The sequence below is a fragment of the Tinamus guttatus genome, unplaced genomic scaffold, assembly GCF_059628265.1.
Source record: "Tinamus guttatus ecotype Peru unplaced genomic scaffold, ASM5962826v1 Tinamus_guttatus_pri_ptg000198l, whole genome shotgun sequence".
Classification (NCBI taxonomy): Eukaryota; Metazoa; Chordata; class Aves; order Tinamiformes; family Tinamidae; genus Tinamus; species Tinamus guttatus.
Window position 1 is genome coordinate 5,736,548 of NW_028288732.1, and position 22,812 is coordinate 5,759,359.

Genomic DNA, 22,812 nt, shown 5'->3' on the forward strand with positions numbered 1-22,812 from the left:
ATTGTGGAAAGCTGCAGGTGGCCAAGCTCTCCGTTTGTGTTCCGCTACGATTTTGTTTCTGGCATGTATAACATATACTTTTCCATTTCATTTGGATCATATATCATCTAAAAAGAAAACAAATATCAAGGTAGCTAATATGAATTCATTATATTTTAAAAACTAAAATGTGAAAACATTTTATGTATGGAGACAAAGAAAAGTTAATTTCAATTTCCTGATTAGTAAATAACCAAAATCATTTTATCTGCTGTGATCATCTAAACAATATGTGGATTCTATAGGGATATCGAAGGAGCTATAAATACTCAGAACATTAGGACTATTAAAAATAAAATGAATTAGAAAAATTACCATTGGTTTTCAGTTGTCATAGAGCTAATCCTGCCTTCATTGTGCTTGTTGAAAAGTGAATTACTCAAAAGCAATCTCACCAAGACTACTGCAAGGTGACCAGCTACAACACCTTAATCTTCATTTTTCTAGCTATATCATTTTGCATCCCAGGTCACAGGAGATAAACCAGCTCTTACAGTATTTCACTTTCCAGACAGCACTATCATATTTTGGAAGAAAATTTTTAAAAAATCTAATGTTCTTAAAAATATATGTGGAAACACAAATACTATTTAAAAAAATATATTCACAGAATGTATGATTACATTCTGTGTATTGAAAAGACAAATATTGATGCACTATTTCTTTACTGCTTTGTAGCATTTTATGTAGAAACTATCACCATGAGAGCCTGCAGTAGATCAAGTTGTAGTGTTTATCATACTGATGAGTCAAAAAGATGTTTGCCCGTACCAGGATTTACGAGATGTTGAGAAGGATGGAAAAAATAATTCTATATTTCAATCCCTTTCTAATTTTACTATAAAAGAATAGCTACACAGCCTTTGTCCTGCTCCTAATGAAAATAGCGCAAAAATACATTTAAGATTAGCACTTTATTGGCACATTCAGCAGAGCAGCAAATGATGGAGACAAATTTAACTTTGCTATAAGGTCATTTGAATGGGAGTTATGTGGAAAGAAAAGAAATGCCAGCTGTCTGTGCTGACCCTGTGCAGAGGAATAGAGAAAAAAGACTTCACTTTTTTGCTTTGTTAAACTGAGACTTTTTGAAGCATTAAGTCATGATTCACTGCCCACTGAAACCTCCCCTTTTCTCCTCATAAACTTCACTGGGCCCTGGATGGGGCTAGTTGTTATTACTGTAAGGTCTGGGACTATCTAAATGACTTTACAAAGCAAAATAAGTTCCCTGTATTATTAGCTGACTTCTGTAGGATTGCTCTGATGGGGGCTGCCCAGGACTCGCAGCTGTAATTACCGGTCCTGCCGAATTCCCTAATCCTTTTTTGCCTTCTAGCTGACAGCTCGTCCAAGTCATGGGTGGTTGCCTCCAGGAGATTGATGATGGTGGTGATAATGGGATGCATTGACTTGTGACTTCAATTTGGATCTTATCACTGAAAAAAAGCAAACAAATGGGAGTCCGAGTTCTTATTTTGGTGTTTTCCTTTCTCCCTTGTCTTTTAGATTCATAATGATGGCCAGTCTCTGTTTCTCATTGTCCATTCTCCCCAGCTCCCTCACTCCTTCACAGTGATCTTGAAGAAGCACTGAAATGTCTCACAATTTCTACTCTAGAGCAGTGATTTTTAATTGAAGATGTGTGTATGGTAGATTTTTTCTGTTTTATTCCAAGTCTTTGGACAGAAATGCTTTCCAAACAGCAAGCCTTTGCACACGCCTAAACCTGAATAATGAAGGAAGAAGCAGAGCAATTTCTCAAACTGATATTGAGACCATTTGCCTGGCTAAATAAAGCTGGATACCCATAACAATCAAGTACAAGAAAAGAAATAAGATTTATGTGTTTTCTTCAAATAATGCAAGAACAATCCACATGCTAAGTAACCAGAACATCTGAGGTGCGTAGAAATAATTTGGCTTTATCAGAGAACCTGACTTCTTTAAGTTAAGAAATATACAAAGACCAGTTCTCAGGGTCAGGCAAATAAAACGTCAGGCATTTCTTCTCTGTATAGTTCTGTGACTCACACTTGTCTAGCTTAGTAACCAGACATGGTTTTACTGGAACCAGCATTGCAACTTTGTCCTTAGATTTAATGGCAGTTGTGGCCAGCAGATTTTTTTTTTAATTTTCTGAATTTTCTTTGAACTCTGATATTACCAAACTTATATTCTTCTTACAACTGTGGTGGGAGGAGTTTGGTTAATTTTTCCCCCTTTGTATGTGCTCTTCATAATTTTACTTTTGACTACAAGCGGAACTACAAAACCCCACCAAGAAAAGGAAAGGAAAAGGTTGCATTTCAACTCTCACTGAAACCAAGAAGTAATGAAATTCTCATTTCAAAGTCTCATTAAATTGCCATCTGGATTTCCAGACCAAAAAGGTTTGGAAACATTGAGCTGAACTGCAGATAAACAACTAAATTACTGGATGCTTCTCCAAACTAAATCTCTGAATCTGTTAACTCTCTTTCCAGAATATTTTCTCTACTGATGTGTAAAACACAAAAGAAGTATTTCATTTTCACATAACCAGCTAAACTTGCACTGCTGTCAGATCATAAAAAGGGAGAAAGGGTTTATTTATGGAGGAAAGGGGCCTATATTCTATCCTAGCAGAAGAACATAAAATCAGAGGAGCATAAAGCATCCATGGAAATGGTATAGTATGAACACAATTACCAAACTTTGTTTTTGGAAGTGAGTTATGTTGATATGGGAGACTGAAATAATCAAATCCAGAATGCATTTGCAGATCACAAACTGCCTTCTAACTTCAAGAAAAAAGAATCTCTACAAGAGATCTAAAATAATGACCCAGGCTATGCAATAAACTCCAATATCTTCCCTTTAGCTGCTGTATGAATCCTTCCTGCAGTATCCTGTATTCCTCCCTGGGGCTAATTTTCTTCTGGGAATGGAAGAAGTGATCCCTGTGCATAAGATACTTTGGGACCTTTCCAAGATGATCTATTTTTATTACTCTTCTTAACCTTGCCCTCTGCTATGATGCCTATTACAGATCTGGCAATAAATATTGTCTTGGGACATGGGATTGCTTGGAATATGTTTTATAGGCTAGAATAAGGGAAGGAAAAAGCATTTTTTTTATGTTGACATTGTGCACATTTTACTGTATCTCTCTCCAAACTTATGTCTTTTATGTTTAATAACATGTATATTTATTTCAAAACAGGGTGAAATCATGACCCTATTAAATCTAGTGGCAACACTGTTGTTGCTTTGAGCAGAGTTGTGATTTCAGTGTATTTTTGCATGTACATATCTCAGTTTGCAAGGGAGCATCTAGGTTTCACTTTAAAACATATTGAGCCAGAACAATATTTTGAAGATTTCAGAAAGACATGATTTTAAAATGACTAATTTCATGGACATGAATATTAGCTGAAAACCCACAAACCTACCCCTAAGTGTAGTTATTATCCTGAAGTGCATGTCAGGATATCTTTCCAGTCCCTCCTTCCCAATCTAAAGATAAAGTCTTAATCACTGCATTTCCACTCTTTCCAGGTTGACGAAAAGAGACAAAGGAAGATTAGCCTAAAATGTATCTAGAGCAAATGACAGTGATAATCAAAAATATTTTCAATTACCTTTTAAAGAGATTCAAATTTAGATTAATGCGACCCATTTTGTGTTTTACAGGAAGTGTTGATGAAGCAGAACTGGAGTGGAAAGCAGGATTCCATCGCTGGAGCAATTACATGTCGGACTGGAAAAATCAATTTAATGATTACACTAGCAAGAGGGAAAGATGTACAGGTCTCTAACTAATATGTTTGTTTGCCCTTTCCAGTATGCCTATATTGCTGTTGATCAAGGCAAATACACAGGTATTTCTAACGCATCAATCATAAAATGTTATGCAGATTTAAAAAGAATTATGGATATAATATTAATTCCCCAGATCTCTCATTTATGTTTTACCTCATATCTCAATAAACAACAAGGCATCCAAACCCTTTGAAGTTGCAGTGTGCTAAATAGGACTAGATATATTAAAGTCTGAAGATTAATGATGTACATATTATTACAAACAGTAGCTGCTTAAATTCACACTTCAAAGAAACAATGTAATCTGTTATAGAAAAATGGATTTTTTAAATAGAAATAGCTGTGTTTTAGAGCATTGTTATGCAAAACACAATTGGTTTTGATCTTTGACTGCAATGCTACAGCACTTAAACTTTGCTTCAGACATAATTTAATCGACATCAACATAAAGAGATAACAACTTTGCTGGACACAACAAATGATATTTGCTTGTTAGACCAAAAAGTTAAGGCAGTCATTAAAACCTGAATTATTGCTTCTTTGTTGCCAAAGCTGTAGGACAGCCAAAGCCAGAGCGTATTCAAACTATCTATTAAAGCGTCAAAATCATCGGTTCCCTGTGCTGGTACAATCATGAAGTGAGACATGAAGAGGACATCATGCAAGGTGAAGTGGTCTGGAGGACCAAGATCTTTCAGGTGGCTACACATATGGATAACTATTCCTCCTACTTTTCTGCTGCCAGATGTGGTTGGAAGTTACATATAATAATACTTAAGAATACTCAAATTCCTTTCACTGGCCTGTCTGGGAAGAATAAATGTCTAAAATTTGATGGACATAAGGAGGATGTAAGAGGAACAACCCTTCTCATAAATAAATTATTCTGAAGCTTTAGGTAAAAGTAACAGCTTTTCACTGTCTCCATTTCCCCTTCTAGTGATCACAAGCTCTTACAAATCTCCCTGTTGAATTTGGCATACTGATAAGATGGAGGTAACAGAGAGTGGTCTCTTTTTGGTGGCCAGTTTGACCAAGAAGGGTTCCTATGCAGAAAGGGATCACCATTTATCTTTCAAAAAGACCAAACTCTGTAACTTGTAATAGCTGTTCATCCTTTCAGTTGCTACTAAGAGAATATAATTATTTCCTGAATAAATTAAAGAAAAAAAAAAGAAAAAAAAAAAGAGAGAAAGGAAAGACATCTTATATCACAGTATTTCTGAAGACCACAATCAAACTTCCACAATCAAAAACATCACCATATTAGAGCAGGCTGATTATAATTATGAAAGCATCTAGAAGATAAAAAAAAAGCCCTCTTCATACAGCATTTCTTGTTTATACCACAAGTAGTACATATATATATATGCTAATATATCATTACATATATTAGCAGTTACCAATACTAAAAACAGCATGGAGAGCTGTGTCAGTCTGCACCACGCTGGATATTCATGGAGTCTTCCTCATACTGCTCATCTTCCAGTTGGATCTGCCCATTGCCGCATCCCTCCATGGTGCTGGGCACCAAAGTGCCATGGCCAACCTCCACAGGAGCAGCAAGAAATCCGAGCTAATTAAAATAAACTTTCGGAAAGGCTGGTTGTAAAATGCTTTATAAAACATCTTGTTGGTTAGGCGTCTTTGTGTGTGGCGTTTGCTTGGCTGGAAAAAGCCCATGTGAAGAGTAATTAATACTCTTTCCACATTATGTATGCTGCATCTGTTTCATGATCTTAAAGAGAAATAAAAACGGAGGGAAGAGGAAAGAATAAAATAAAGCTTAAATCACTTTCTGAAGAACTGTTTTACTGATTTTCTTGGTGTGAATAAATTTCATATGCTGGGGAAGAATTTAATTATCTCTGTTTTGTCACACATGAAATCAACATATCGCGTAGTCATATATCCATATCCCACACTCACCCAAACATAATAAAGCCCTAAGCACTCTGACTTACGTGGCTGAGGTAATGAGGAGCTAAAAAAGAACAGTCTCCACTAGGAAGAGTCTAAAAGCAAAGGTCAAACACACTTGATGTCATTTGAGATGTTCAATGTCGTTGCCTATCGCAGGGCTCACATATGAGAGGGGATGTCTCACCCGAACTTCACTGAGGATGTAATGTTGTTAATTAATGTTTTCTCTTGGCTCAGAAGAGGCAAGAAACCAAGGCTTCTGTGTGAAACCAGGGGAAAAGCACTGATACTTTCAACTCATACTTGATCTGATGCAAGAATTTTGAAGTTAGTCCCAGAGGTGCTGGGAGATTATACTAAGGTGAACTTTGGTGCCAATGAAAATGTTGGCATTAAACCAATTGTCATTAGGTTTATAAGCTAACAGCCAGATGATTAAATTACAGATGTTTCACACTTACTTTAGAGATAGTTATAGGAGGCTTTAAGTCAAAACTTTTCCAGTAAAACTATTTAATTAAAAATACCATATTTTGACTTTTAGTGTTTTATGTGAAGGAATTTGGGTTGGATAAACTCTTGATAGAGTGTTATTTGAGGGAAACCCTACCTATGATCCTGCTGGATCCAACCCCAAAGGAGCTGGTCTGCTCAGAGTACCAGTGTCGAGGGGCTCTGCAGGGTCCCCAGGGCTAGTCAAGGTCCAAGGCTTTATGACTCTGGAAAGGGCATCTGGAAGTTGCCTTTTGTTCGGACACAGCCCTTGAACCCTCCAGCTTTACTCCAGCAGAGATAAAAAGCCCAAAGGCTTTGAGGCTTCCTTGCAATTGCAGCTTCTATGCCCATAACTTGGTTATTTAGGACTGGCTTTCAGGCTCCATAATCCATCCCTCAAGGTTTATCGCACGGAGAAAGTCAAATTTCCATTTAACTGAAAGCTTGTCTTTCCATCCCCTCTTTGGTCACTGGAGGCTCAGGCTATTTATGGGGCAGGGCTTGCCGCTCTATAAATACATGGATATATGGACAGAATTTAGCTCTTTGTTAGCAGGTAGCTCTGATATGTCTGTGAATGGAAAGGAACAGAGGCAACTCCCTGCCATCCCTAGATGGAAAGGCATCTCTGCAAGATAATGAATATAAATTTTCTATTTTAGGTAGAGTACTGTAGAGAAAATTATCACAGATTGTGGAGAAACCGGTGGAACTGACAGAATGTGTTATTTATATTACATGATGCACAAGCTTAATATGACCCTCTCTGAGCCTCTCTAATATTCTTGTTGCAATGGATCATCAGCAAGGGATTCAGCCCATTGCCATATGCAGATATCATGCAGATAAATATCATATTAATGGTGTGTGTGTGTGTGATTATTTGTCTTCATCAACATCACAACATTGTCTTCTTCTCAGGCACGGTTATAGTTCATGCATTTTTACTGGCTCAGCACCAGTTCTGCAACATCAGCGGCAGCTATTTTGAGGGACATCATAAACACCATAATGCTTCAGATACACCTGCAATACATAGAGCCATTAAAGAGCAGTCTGTGGTGCCACTACCAAATCCCAGCTGGAAAACAGTAGACAGGTCCCTTGCCCTTCCTTCTGCACTGGTTGAAAAACAAGCATTTTTGCCCCAGAATAATTAAAGGGCTACGTAGCATATCCAGAGGTCCTGCACAACCTAGTATCTCTGTTCCGATAATTCCAGCCAAAATATTCTCCCACTAAGCTGCAAAGCTTAGAAACTTGCCAGCAATTCTGAATATGGGGCAAGCAATGAGACCAGCAGCTTTGGCTGTAGCTTAGGGTCTGCTGTGGAAAACACGAGACAGCTGATGACTTTCTCACTGACTTCTCCTCTTCCAACCATGCAGCTGTGGGCAATTGCCCAAAAGTCCCACCACTCTTGGCTGGTGAGCAGCTCTAATGCCCTGCACCTGCATAAGGGATATGGGCAGTTGGATGTGTCTATCCCTTTCTCCATGTGCTGCCTGATTTATGCTGGGAGCAAGAAAGTGTTAGGAAAAGTTCCTGAATTATGAGTTTTTAACTTCTTCTTATCTAGGTAAGTTCCTAGGTGAGTTTTCCTATTGCTTGGCAAGTTACTGCTCTGGGTGAGTGAAGGAAAGTTTTTTTTTTTTTTTTTTTTTTTTTGCATTTCCAACATTGATGAAATGAAATGAAATGAATAGAATAGTGTGTCTTGGGAATCTGCAGGGGGCATTTAAACGCAGTGTGTGCACATGGTCAATGCTTAACCTTGGGTCTGTTCGGACTACAGCTCCAAAATTGTGTGTTATGGAATTTAGAGGCTATAAGTGCATATACACATCCACCTATAAGTATTTAAGTATATACGTGTTTTCCAGACATTGTCTCTCACCACTGTATCTCCAACTTTTGCAAGCAACACTGACTTGGGAATGAAAACTTATGTAAAGGCAATATATGTTCATGTTTTTTGCTATGTTTTTAATATATTGTCAAAACATGTCATCCAACTGGTGAGTGAAATGATTGCAGGACTTTCTGATATAAATCAACAAACACCTCAGCCAAATTAGTCATTCACAGTTAAAAGTGCAAAAGCTTTTACTCTGATTTCAGTTGTTTCAGGACCAAATTTTATGAACATAATTAGCCATTTTTAAATGCATCATAAGACAAGATAATTCCATCCTGACCCCTGCTGAAATCTTGAAGCATGAATACTGATTATCTTCTTTCCGCACGTAAACTTTCAAGTATTTTGTTGATAAACTGGATTAGCCACACTCATAAAAACTTTAACTCATAACCTTAATGACTGCAGTGCAGCAACATGAATTCACAATTAGCGCAGGTGTGTGTTTTCGAGAGGCTTTTAATTGGGTTGCAGGTGAGTTTAAATAAGGCTTGCAGGCCAGGGGCAGGATGATTTCAGTTGGTTTGGGGAGTTTTAGGAGGAAAAATGGAGCCCAATCCCAGTACAGGGGCTGGTAGAGAGAAGTGAGCAATGAAGATCACAGCAGTTTGTGGGTGCTTCGGGAGTCACATTCGCACTTTACCCAATTCCAACATTACTTACATCATCTTTTTAAGAATAGGCTCATTTGTGTCAGGGTCCTAGAGACTTCCTGGAAATTATTGATGTTTCAAACTTGAGAAAGAGCATCAGCTTCGGCTTTTAAAAATCCACTTCCATTTTAATACATTCCAAGAACTGGAGTTTTAACCACTATTAATAGCACAGTGTACAAATGGTGTAGGTGGTTCTTGCAGTTTGGGAGTGGTGCGGTTAATTTCTTTAATTTATAAAGTATTTATAAGTCCTCAGTTAGGCTCAGTAGTGGTAGAAGTGTGTAGGCAGAAAGCGCAGTTATCTCCACACCTTTCAATCTTCCAAATTAAATTCGCTCTTGCAGCGTGTCTAATCACTTCAGGGCACCTCATCATCTTCTCTCTATTATGGACCACTTCTTGCAAAAAAAATGTGTATATTTCAGTGGAGTTTTAAAGATTGATCTTATTTTATTATCTCATATGTGAGGCAATTAAGGTTTAACCCAGAATAAGCAGCAAGATATGCGGCTGATCATTTATCAAGAATTGTTTAAAAAGCAGTTCACGTGGATTTTACTTAGGCTTGTGAGAAGCAGTTCGAATCACACATCCAAAATGATACTTTTAAAATATTAAACTTTTGCCTTCCCAACATACACACTAATTACTGAGCTGCAGATTTTATAGATATTGCTAGCTGAAGTTATATCAGAATCATTAAATAATACTGATGTATGTAACAGCTAAATATATTTGTTTTCAGTCAAGAAAAAAAAATAGGCCTTTTAAAATTAGGATTTAGAATTGCAGAAAAATATTGCTTTTCTATATTTCAGTACGTTTTTTTTATCTTGGAGTTCATCCCATTTCATGTTTCACCTTTGATGGCCACAGTGGTTTGCCTAGAACTATTTGCCTCTGCTCTCTAGAGTAGGTTGATCTTGTAGCTCTCTTTAAAGTTATAATTTTTGTTTCAGAAATGATTCTTAGAAACCAAAACAGCAAGTAGCACATGGTTGTCGATATATATCATGTTTTACATCATATCTCCCTTGTGGATGGCCTCAGCATTCGCAGTTTTAGATCACTGGCTGACTCGGCTGATGGAGGTTTTGTCATTGCCCTTCAGCAGAGGCAGGAGGAGCTCTTTTGACTGACATTTTCAATCTTCTCCATCACTCAGTAATCTGTGAGATATTTAATATCTAACAATACCCTCTACACCTCAGATTCCTGCTAATTATAAGCTAAATGTGAGAGCAAAATTTGAAACAACAGTACCTATGCGCTCATTGCAGAGGGAAATCCATGAGAAGCTAAAGCCTCCATCCAGTTTGCACTTAATAGGTTAGTGGTGGCAGTATTCAATAGTAGTATTCATATTTACACACCAATTAATTTATGTTTCATGCAATTTTACTCTTTTGCTCATCCACAACCTCTGAAAAATGGAAGCAAAAACCATAGTTTTGCTCCACGGATCCCTGCTGCCAGTTCACCTGAGCAAGGGCTCTGAGCAGGCAGGAGGTCAGGTTAGTTGTCCTGGAAAGCGGATCCACTCCAGCATCTCCCATCATCACTGCTCATAGATGCTGCGTACAGATGATTAAGAATATTGAGATCGAATAGGGCCAAGAATCCCTTTTTAGGGAGAGATGCAAAATTCACTCAGAACAGTGGAGAAGATTCACCGAGGTTTTATCCCAGGGGTTTTATCTAGCACCACTCTAGAATAAATTATGCAATTTATGTTGATATAAGGACAAATTTTATGCTAAATCTCAGAAAAATGCACTCATTTACTTCTGCATTCAAAGGAAACTTCCTTGACCACATAAGTAGCCATTGATGTCTGTATTCCTTTCAATTCCCTTTATGCACTTTTCAGAGTGAGCTGCTCTTAGTGCACTGTGGCTGTGCAATGACTTCACAGCCTTTGACATTCATAATTCCACATTTATAAAAACAGAGACTTGCCTGAAAGACCTTTTTCTAATGGCTCTTGCAAAGCATACATTGCCTAAAGCAATACAATTATTGGTCAATAATTCCTCTTTAGCTGTCTGTATTACTTCCATTTTATTTCAATATTTGGCTCCTTACCCTTTGATCTGATAATTATCTTTTTACCCTCTGATCCTCTTTGCAATTCCTTGGCAATTTGATCCATTAATTACAATGCCCATATTCTCTGTGTTCTGTAAAATGTACATTTCTCCTGACCCTCTTCACCTTTCCTCACACAAATACCATCTTTCTGTAGGGTATATGTACTTCTGTAAGTATCTGTGATGGAAAATGCTATAATTAAAAGCACTTTCATTACAATCTTTTGGACTACACATAAAGGCTTAATTTTTGATGGAAATGGGCACTCTGCTCTAGTAAATTCTTTGGCACTCTTTCTACTGTTACCATTAACTCTTAGATTTTTTTTTTTTTTTTCAATGTTGGTCATGTCTTCATTTTGGAGTTTCTAGAAAATAAGACAGCTTCTGATGTGTTTTTTGACGTGTAACATTTAAAACAAACAAAAAAAAAACAAAAAAACAAACCCACTTCACGATTCATTCAATAGCACATACACATCTCCATTCCCTGTGTCTCAGTTTGCCTCTGTTGTGAGAATTCATCTCTTAATAATGACCTATATTTTCAACCTCAGTGAGAGCAGATACAGGTTTTGAGGGCTTGGGAAATCTCAGTGCATAAAGCACAAGAAGACACTGCTTCACTGACCCTAATTTTGGTGAAATGTTTGTGTGTACTTCATTGCAAATATTCTCCTAGTCCTGCAACCAAAGCTTCCAAGTTTAAAGCAACCGCAACTCAAATGGGCCCATCAACAACTTCTAAATTCCAAACCTCCACAACTTCTTGTTCCTGAGAAGCCTGCAAAGAGTTGACAAATAGCTATCAGAGATGCAGTGTTTTCTTCTTGACCTCATTTCTGCTTTAAAAATATTTGAAAGAATTCCTATTGTCTAAATTCACTCTGCAGTTTTTAGTGTGGATGATTCATTTTAGCCTCTCCTATGCTTAAAAAAAAAAAAAAGTCACCTGAAAGTAAATTTTTGGATGCACAGAACATCACTCCTGTGAACTATGAAGACTGCAAGGGTAAAATGCATTCTTCTCAACCTATGGGATTTTCTTAGTAGAAATCTGTTTTTTTTTTTTTTTTTTAAAGTATGTTCTAGAAATTTTCTTCTCTTACAATTTTGAAACAAGAAGTGTGCTTATTGAACATAGTCCTATCTAATCATATTGACTGATTCTTCCTTTTTTTTTTTTTTCATTTTGAATCTACCTGATGTCATATAAACTGCTGTCTTTCACATTAGTTCTTAAATAGTTCATACTTTCTTGCCTCACAAGGCACTTAACAGCTTTTCAGTAATCTGATTGTTCAATTGTCTGAATATTCCCTGACATGGAAAAGCGACGTAAAAGATCTGCCTGAAATATCTTTAAATTACAGTAGGCCATTTCACTGTAGCTGAAGCAAGTAATGGAGAATTTGTAAAATAAAATATAAAGGAGTGAATTGTGGTTTGCAATAAATAGGTGTATTGCTCTAAGGGTATTTCCGTTTGAATTATGGGATTTCTCATTCATTGTTTGGGAATCAGGACTTTTCTGCCTGACTCCGCTTTATGGTTCCCTGGCCAGGTCTCTTAGCTGCTTCTGAGATGTGCTGTAACTCACCTCTTTATGGAGACACACCAGCCATTGATTGCAGCTCTCAGATTTCCCAAATACAACCAGAAATGTGGGTAAAACTGCTGACAATGTCTGTGTTAGGAGGCAAAACTTTTCGATACTTCCTTTTTGAGAACTCGGTCTTGTCGAGTATTTCAGAGTGCGCTGATATGAGCAACGGTTGTTAAACCACCACAGCACTTCAGCCTGGACGCACGGGGATTTATGTCGAAGCTGAAAGCCCAAATAGGAAAATAATCAAGAAATTCTTCAAAGTTACATTGTCTCTAGCCAAATAGTCTCGCTGATTTTGTGCAATGCTCATCCCAGTCAATATTTTGACTATTAAAATCCAGCAGGCGCCATAATGTGAACCCATTTAAGATTTTCCTCCAGCAGAAGCCAGATTTCGACTCTCTGCATTACTTAATCTCTGTCTTCAATCCAAATTCACTTAACCAAAACAATTAGATCTCTTTTTTTTCCTCTGACAATAAATTATCATTTCTCACTAATAACTGTGTAACCTCTTTCTTCCCTTTTTGCATCCCTCCAGTTAACTGCATCAGGCAGTTTTCAGTTATTTGTCTGTTTTCTTCCCCTTTCCTGTATATTTCTTGCTTTTACTCTGTCATCTGTAATATTATTCAGTATTAAGATGCCTTAAGAGATTTGCAGGATGTCTATAGATTCTTTTGCTTCATCACTACATAAATTAGGGAAGAGTAAGGGAAGAGAAAATATTTTTCCATAAAGGTTGTCAACCAGTGTCCTTCCAAACAGAGAAATCCATCTTCATTCCATTCCTTTTAGATTTTTTATTATTATTATTATTATTTGCCCTTCCTGCCACTTCAAGGCATTTAAACTTTTAAAGCTTCAGGCTGTGTAGCTTGCCCAAGCTCTTGTGCTTCCCTTTTAGTTCTGAGCAGTAATCAAACCCTAGGATTTCAAGGAATTTTTATAATTTTCTTCTCAAGCATCTTCTGGCTTCATCCCCTATGATTATTCCTTTCACATGGGCTCAGTATTTGGCCCTAGAAGCCTGATGCAAAGGCTACTAAAATCAAGGTCTTTCAGCTGAAGTTTGTTGGCTTTGAGCTGAACCCTAATTTATTAGATGAGCCAGGCTGCTTTCTGTCAACAGAAGTCAATAGGGTGGGTATAGGTGCAAGTTATGCAACAACAACAAAAAGTTACTGTTGCATACACATACAAACTATGCATGTATTTATAGCTAAGATGAATGTACAAGTAATAGCATGTCACACGTCTAAGAATAGCAGTTTTGTTGACTCTAAGCTTCACCACAGGAAGACTTGGAAGAGACTGAGATGCCAGCTTGGCTTTCGTAGCATATAGAATTGCATCTCCCGTTACTGATAGGGCACGATCATGACAGGCACTTTAAATATTGTTTATCACTGAGATGTTTAGTTCCTTCCTCTCTTTTCTTGCCCTGTTATTTCAGCAGGAAGCTTTAGCAGAACAAGATAAGTGCTATCACTGGATTTTTTTTTTCTCTTTTCAGACTCCTTATGACATTTTGCTGCAGTGATCTTGGTGACCCTGCATTGAGATCAGCTGAAATTTTGCATTTTAACGAAGGCAGTAAGGACGAGCTGTGCCCATTAGACCAGGACCGCAAGCGTGAAGCGTATCGGACCTGAGACATGCTGGGGTTGAATGCCTTTGAGGCCATGCTAGAACAAATGAGCAGCCAAAATCTATAAAAATCAGGCTGTTGTGTCAGACTGGGTCTCCTTTGCCCCACTGGGATACCAAACTGTGCAGCACCATGAATATTGTAAGATTTTGATAATATTTTAAACCTCTCTGCTCTCTCTTCAAGCCTTTGTTCTCAGTCTTCTTTGTTCTCCTATTTCTGTAATGAAAAATAAGCGTAGCTTTGCCTGGCCACTTCTTGCAAATGGAAAGACAAACCTACAACTTGGGCCATACTTGGGTGGCTTTGCCTGTGCTTGGTCACCCTGTGATGCTTCCACGTCCCTTTGAACTTAACAGAGGCTGACACTGAATTCAATGAAGTGCGAATTTTCCTCTTGAGTTCACCAGGATTTTTATCATTTTCCTGGATTTAGCATGCCTGTAATTTCACATGGGGTCTGCAAATTGTGCTGTAATTCAGCCAGGGCCTCAGCGGCAGGTTTGCAGTTGAGAAGTTACGGAGCAAAGACTTCTGCCATTAGCGGCCTTCAGTTCCCATCTGCAAGGAGTCCTCCTGATCTGCCATCCTCAACATAAGCTTCTAACTGCTAATTGGTCTCATTTATTTCCTAGCAGGTTCTCATAATCAGAAATGATGCATCCCCCCTTCAGGGAACTATCAGCAATGGAAAAAGATGAAGTGCTCTGTGAGAGCCTTGTGGGCAAGGGAGACCTTCAGCTTTGTCCTGCAGTGCTGGTGGTGGGAGCTTCTTGTCACAGGAGGACAACACGTCATCCCACTGCTCCTCTCCCATCCCCAGAATAATGAGGACTGACCCCAGGCAGCCTGGTGCAAGAAGTCCATTGAAGTCACCTGCTCTTCATCCATGTTGCTACTGTGATTTCTGATGATTGCTGAGATCATAGTTGGGTAAGTGTAGGCTTAAGAATATGTTTTTATTGTTGTTTTTTCCTGTAACTAAACTGCTATCATGAAGAATTACTGCAGCATTGGGTTAGACATGGGATAGGCTTTCTAGATATTGTGTCCCCACTGCTTCACTCAAACTACCTTGCACTTCTGGAGGGGGCATGTTCTGCCTTGTTATCCTTGCAATTCTGTAGTTCTATAAGGCCCTATTTAAGCTGAAGCACTTTGCTGCATGAAACTTGGAGCCAATATTTTGCCTGGGCTGTGCAATTTCCTCCCTGCTCTTGTCTCCACATTGGAACAGCCTTACACATATCGTGAGGAGCATGGTGATCATCCTATGCCTCACTACAGTTTATTACAAAATTATTATGCATCTTTATAAGCTGTCTGGAGGGAGAGAGAAAAAAAAATCACTAGAATTTAGCTCTTTTGCTTTCATCTCCTGCAGAAAATGGTAGAAGACAATGGGCTGCAGAGCGGTTTCTGGAATTGTTTGCACGTTTGATAACAAAATATGCAAAATGGTCACCAGCGCTTCCATCCAAAAAAGCATTAAAAAGCAAAATGAAAGTATCGGCGCTGTTCTAAAGCCCTGTTGGTCTGAGCTCCTCCGAGCAGGAGAACTCCTCCAATAGTGCAGTAAAATCCCCCCTGAGGTCCGAGAGCACTGAGCTGCTGTAGTAGGATCCTTCCTGCCCCATCATGACCATGCGCAGCCTGAGAGTCAGCTTGGAAATGTTCAGGCAAGAAAATTCAGAGCTCTTTGCCAGTAACGACTTGTCTCATGTAAAATATCTACATGGGCTGCACTGTGTGGCCATAATATTTATGGGCTCAGCAGTTTCTTCTCTTGCTCTGTGATAGTCAAGGCACCTTATTATTTGATCGACTTTCAAATAAGTGCGAGCATAGGGAAAAGGAAAGTCTGTAAAAAGGTGTAAAAAATGGTGTGCGCTCTCTGAAGACACTAAAATAATTCTGCAAAGATTATTCTGCCTTTCTTTGTGCAGTTCCAAACTTTGTACTTCAGTGCCAAAAAGTATATTTGGAAAGCAGAGCGGCTTCATTATGCTACAGAGGAACCTGTAAGAAATAGCAAACTGCACGATAAAGATAGCCACCGGGAATTGCACGAGCAAGAGCAGAGAGGAAAATAACATCCTTTGCACAGAGAAAGTTTTGTGTGTAACAAACGTCAAAAGGAAAAATGTGCTAATTAGATTCTCTGCAGAACTTGTCTGTTGGCCCCTGCTGTAGATGAGGATCTTGGTGAGGAGCCTTGTGATGTGATCCACCCTGTTTGCTCTGCGCCAGCTCTTGGGTATGGGGAATTTGTGAAACATTTCAAACCCTTTCTCAGGACTTCACTAAACTCCCTCCACTGTTTTAAAAGAAATGTGCTGTGATGATGCAAAGTAGTTTGTAAGTATTGCTTGATGTTCCTCCATTTAGGAATAACAGTTTGCATGACTGGAATAGAGCGAATTCAGGCCAGTCATACTCAGAAATGCTAAGATCAGAGAGAACAGCAAGTTGTGCAAGATTTTTGCTTAAGAAGTGAGTTGTCTACTCCCAGTTTTGGATGGATACAGAGCAGATGAACCTCTCACTGCCAATGACCTCAAGGCTCTTGGTCTGTTTGGAAACAGCAATGTACTATCAGTAGCTTAAAAAAGGTCTGCTTATTATCATGGCATACTGCAAACTGCATCATTAGAAAAGCAGAAAATCTCTAGATATTATTTTTCACTTTGAATAAAGCTATAACCCAGGTGGAGGTAGTTTATCAGACACAGACACAGCAAGAATATTTTTCTAGCCACTAGAATGAATCACTACTTGCAGAACAGGTAGATTTTTAATTGAATTATCTCTTTTGCATCCCATTCCAAGGCTCCTGGGATGATTTATCAAAATCCAACAAGGGTTGATTTGGGTTTTTGACTGTCTGGTTTTCCATTTGAGAAACAAATAATGTTACTCAACCTTCCCTCCTCTTTGAGCACCGAGAGGACTTGACAGAGGAACTGCAGACGGGGAAAGAAAACCAATGAGGACTTCGCCTCAGAGGACATAAATTGAACTTTTCATAAAATTTTGGGCAGAACCTTTGTCATTCACAAATTATACATGTGCACCTTGAGCCCTGTTCCCCAGGAATTCATGAGATCCTCTTTCTCTGCATCCAGATACGTTTGTTTCTTTTTACCTTTTGTGCATTTCAATTTCTAGAAAGTTTTTACATTATATATAAGATATCCATAGTCTGAAAAGGGATAGCTAGATCAAAAAGAACAAGATTGTCCTCTTTGCTCCTCATAACAAACAGAAATAACATTTCCCTCTTCTCTCTTGTGAACGATGTGAGATAAAACCGGAAAGGCAGCAAGCATTCTCATTTTTATCTCTTTTAAGCTAGATATAGTTCTTATGAAAAGTCCTCAATGCCTTCTAGCTGATGAAACAGTTTGGCCTAAAATATATTATAGATCCATGTTAGTATTAAAGGTAAAAATGTTAAGGGAAAAGGCAAAAGTGATGACAGGAATAAAAATGCTGACCATAACATAGTATCTTGGTCCACTGAGATTGGCCAATAATCAATATGCGATGCCTCCTTTAAAAAAATACTTTGGCTTTTGGCAGCTTTAAAAAATTTACCCTCTGTAAGTGTAGACTATCTAAAATTTAGGCACCCTGAAAAACTCAGAGGATGTCAGAGAAATTACTGAAAGAACAATAAATATTTAAATCCGGGAATTCTCAGAACACCTCTATCTGGGCAGGATCAGACAGTACTCCTGATCTATGGTGGAATAGAAAATCAATAGGATGAAAACCGTGGTTATTCCTGCTGCAAATGCAATTCTGGCTGCTCCATCTTAAGGCCAGAGCAAAGTTTATTGCAAACACTGTGGACTTTCCATTTTCACCACTGTAAGAATAAGGAGTGTCTCCACTGAGACCTAGAAAATTATCTCAGTTAATGGAAAATCTACTCCCCCCCTTTTTTGGTTCTTTTTTTTTTTCTTCAGAATTGTAGTTTCTAGAATGTATGTGTTAAACTTCAATAACCCTGCCAAACACCTTTGCAACTTTTTTATGGTACAAAGGGTCAGAGAGGATGACATTTAAAAGCATCATTACACATTAAGCCTTATGTCCTTTATTAAGAAAACTAGAAAGAGGAACTAAATAGTGCTGTTCCAAATTACTATATTTTAAGTGTTTTTCATAACACAGGGACGTTGGAACTGAAATTACCAGTTCTAGTTCAAAACCTTCCCATCTCTCTATTGAGCATGAACACAATCTTTAATTTTGGAGCCCCCCAGACCTTTTCCTCAGGCCTTTTTCATCCTTTTCCCATGGTTTGGACTTCAAACTTCCAGCTGGGGTGAGAAATAGCAAATACCGGCTGCCACAAGGAGATCTCTCATTGTAACACTTCTGGTCCATTTAAAATTTTATCTGATGCCATAGGATGGAGACCTTGTCCAGGTCCAAGGCGGAGTCCTACGCAAGTTGAGTCTCATATTCTTCAGAGATAGTGTCCCCACAGTAAGGAGGACAGTTGTGACTGCTGAGGCTTGTGTTGCATTGACTACAGACTTGCAGGCTAAAACCTCATATCAAACATCTTTTAGCTCAATCATCAAATCTATGGGATCGTTCTTCCTCCCAAGAACATCTAAGGAAGGTTCAGGAATCTTCTTCCTACCCCTTTCCCTTGCAGATGTGAAGAGGTGAAGGCTGATTTTTGCTGAGGAATAACAAGACCCTGCAAAAGGAACACTTGTTCACTATGATATAAAATACTGCAAACTGCTGATGTCTGAATGAAAAGCTTTAGAGCCACATGGGGTGGAGAGAGGTAGGTGTCCGTCTGAGTTTATGCGTGTGTGTTAAAATTATCTTCCATAAAGAGGAAGAAGAGATGAGGAAGAGTTTCCTTTCTTTCATGGAGAACGCAGTGCTGAGTTTCTTCCTCCTGTTCTCATGTGTTTCCATCTTTTTAACAGGTTATAAAATTTGCCCAGATTGGGCTGTTGTAACCTCTGCATGAGACCATTGCACTTCCACGGCATCCCCAAGGCTTCAGGTAAGCTCCGGGGCTGCCCAAGCAGAGTTTAGTGCAGGGTCAGGACTTGCAGGCTAAAAGGTGGTGTCTGGTCTCCCTAGGTGTCCGTGTGAGATGTCCTCTGTATCTTAAACGATGACAATGATAAAACTTTATCTGACAAATGCCGCAGTGGGAAACTTAGATGAATGTTTCTCAGTGTGACAGAGGACCTTTTTTCCCCCCGCCCTCCCCCCAAAAAAAAAGAAATACAGGGAGAAAGGCACGATTATTGGATTGCATAAAACATGCCATTCTTTCTCATATTCAGATGAAACAGCAAAAGCTTTTAATATTCAGCAATTCACTTTATAGCTGGAGAACATTCATGACAAATCAAAAAGTTGCTAAATTAAGTATCTGTGTACAGTCCTTTAGTGCACTGTTAGTCACACAGACACAAAATATGACAGAAAACCAGGTTACATCAGCTACAACTGCCATCTATTTAATGTTAATGGTTGTGCCAGGCTACTGATAGCTCTGCCTCAGATTATGTTGTTTTACATTTATAGTAAGGATTTGTTTTCATCTGATAAATGTAAGCAATATAGTCATGAGGCAATGCAGGCAATATTTTGATATTTCTTCCAATTTAATGCAGCTTTTTTTCTCCCTTTTTTGCTATCTAAAACAATTTACTTGCCAGATTTTGGATGAGAATATTTTTTTTTTCTCCTGACTAGTGGTACTGGTGGTTAATGAAGCAATGATTTGAAGAGCTTTTATTAATGAAATAGCTTCTATTTTATCCCATAGCTTTTTATTCACTTTCCATATATGCACATAAAAGAGCGAAAATAGGGGAAAAAAGAAACAAAATGTGCATGCACACAGAAATAATCTGTAATGCCTTAAAAAAGATTGTTGAGGTAATAGAGATAACGTTTTTAGATCGCAAGGATGGAAGGAGCAGAAACATGGGGCCTTTGGGAAGGCAAAGTTTCCTTTAAACCTTTTCCCCTTGCTTCCTGGGCAACGAAGATCTTCTTTTAGTTGTACAGTGTTTAGCTGTAACATAACTTATTTTGGCAGTAACACCAGTTTACTTGCCTCAAGGGCCACATCCTTTTTAATGTGCTGCATGCAGTAAATACTTTGGTCCAGCTATACCACGTATGGAGGAGCTACCCTATGTATGTCCTGCAATTACCTCTAGCTTGCAAAGGTCTAAGAAAATAGGTGCTTTTTCATACGTCAGCGTGTCACCTATATCTCCAGTGTCAATGCAAAGATATTAGGAAACACTATAGAGGTCAGAGGCTTAAGGGTGTGTTAAGGGTAATATAATTGCTCTTACATTTTGTGTCTGTGTCTGGGCTTTGTAAGGATTCAGTTTTGTGGCTCATTCGTGGTACATTTAGATTAATTTTAGATTATATCCTTATATTTGTTATATCACCTCTGCTGGACTGCCTTGGAGATTTACAGGTAATGTGGGAACCTGAAATGCCTGCAGCTCGTTCTGGGAAGAAAATGGGTAAAAGGAAGTGAAAAAATATTACTCAGTTGGGGAAGCCAGTGTTCCTTGAGCAGATAAATCCCATTAACGGGAAACTAATTGGCACACCATTACACAAAACCACATGGAAAGTCACAGGGTTTATGAGGCAAACAAGCACCAAGCGGCAGCTCCTGCTTATTGATATTTCCTGAAAACTTCTCAAATCGGGTGCTTTACTACAAGATGAAATGAAGGAGATACTATAATTGCTACTTTTAAAAGAGATGTGGGAAGCACTTTGCCACCAATTTGTCAGGAATGTGAGCTATAGAACTATACGGCAGCAGTTACCGGGTTTGTCATCTTTACGGTGGCTGCAGAAGAGGGACAAGCCGCTGCCTAATAAATCCCTGACCCTTGACGGGCCCTAAAGAGCACTGGGGCATCCCTCGTCTCCATTGCACATCTCATGTTTGCTTCTCAGGGGACATTTGGACCCAACGCTGCTGCTTCTGCAGGCTGTGTAATCTCCACGCAAGGCTCTTTTGAAGTTATCTTTTTTCCTTTTTTACAAGTGAGTTTTTCTAGGTCTCATTACATGCTACTCAGTACTCTGAATGCCTTCTGCATCCTCGTTATATTGTTTTCAGATTTGCCCTGTTAAAAAAAAAAAATACCTTCTTCAACCCTGCCCTCCAAGATGCTATAAAATGGAATTGTTATCCTCTTGTCAAATTCCTTTAATTTCTCTCCTCACTGACTTCATCTGGAGGTGCCCATCCGTGCTGCAGGCCCGCTCTGCAATGCATTTAAAAGACTGTAAAGTAAATCACAAAGGACTGCCATAAATATAATCTTTCATCCCACCTCCTTCTGAAAAAGTGGTGAGAAAAATGAGCAAAAAAAAAAAAAAAAAAGGGCTCTGTAACTAACTCGGAGCATGAGGAAATAAATTAGGGCATAATTTCATCCTAAATTTGAATGTTCAACATGAGGAGCAAGTACAATATATAGAAAAGCATTAGGAGGAGAGGAAGTAGGTCTCATTTAAAAGTACATTCCAGGCAAAAATATCTCCCAACAGTTTCTTGTCAGCCTTGTAGTTTTCCTCCAAAAAAAGCAAGGAAGCAAGCAATGGTTATTTAATAACAAAGAGTGACCTATTTTGAAAATCAAATTAATATGGAAGTGTTCTTCTGGGAATAGGAATGTTTTTTACAAACCTTTCCCCACCTTTTCATGGGATGATTCTATTATCAGCATTTGGTAGACCTCAGTTTGGGGATCCTTTAGGGGTGGAACTAGCTGGTTTCTGCAGCAAATTTTAAATTTAACTTCATAAATATTTTCATATTAAGGGTATTATTTTTGAAGTAAATTTCCTCTCCCTCTTTGATTTAAACAAGATATAGACTTCATAAGCTCAGGAGCGTCCGGAGTGAAAAAAGGCATGGTGCAACCCTGGGGAAGTCAATGGTCTTGGTTGTACAGACATTGAGTAGCAACAACAGTGAGAGTGGTCAGGAAAGACTGAAAAATAGGGACAAGGACTGACTGTAAAAAGGAGATCTTCTGATGTCTGCTGAGAGATTAATAAGCCTCAGTGACCTTGTTGTAGACTCTTGTGTTATACTGAAATGCTGTTAGCTTTGTGGTGAAGATAGGCTAGCATCAAATATTTTTCCCATACATTACTGAAGGTAGGCTGGGTTTTCCGAAACAGAAGTAAAAATTTATCATTATTAGCATAAAGAAGCTGCTGATATTATACATTAATAATCTCATGTTGCTGTAATGAAACAAGCTTATTAATGTTGTTCTATGGAATGAACTGTGAGTGTATTGAGCCCTACCTTTTCAGTGATTATTGTTAACCAAGTCATGTTTAGGGATCACTCTTTGGGGATAAAGCTAATGTGATTAGAGCAAGGAAAATGTTTTTCTGAGATGAGGTTTTCAGCAATGTCCTTTATCTGGCTTCTAGAAACAAGGGAGAGGCAGAGTATCAAAGATTCATCTTTGATGAAAATATTAGTAGCTGAATAGCAGTAAGAAATACAACTGTATCTAGTGTCTTTACTGTGCAAAAATGTTATAATTCTCGTAATAGATTTAATAACTTACCGA

At 38.4% G+C, this 22,812-nt stretch overlaps 1 protein-coding gene across 2 annotated transcripts in view; it reads left to right on the forward strand.

Moving 5' to 3' along the window:
- BCHE (butyrylcholinesterase) overlaps positions 1-22,812 on the forward strand; it is a 347,216-nt gene that overhangs the window by 17,513 nt on the left and 306,891 nt on the right. The window contains exon 3 of one of the 2 annotated variants that reach the window (XR_015913319.1): positions 3,715-4,514. Coding sequence is in view for 1 of the 2 variants with exons in the window: in XM_010224796.2 (XP_010223098.2) it covers positions 3,715-3,839 (125 nt within the window). In the remaining variant the exon portion in view is untranslated. Of the gene's footprint in view, positions 1-3,714; positions 4,541-22,812 lie in introns of those variants that run through there. The other variant, XM_010224796.2, reaches the window with a different exon arrangement.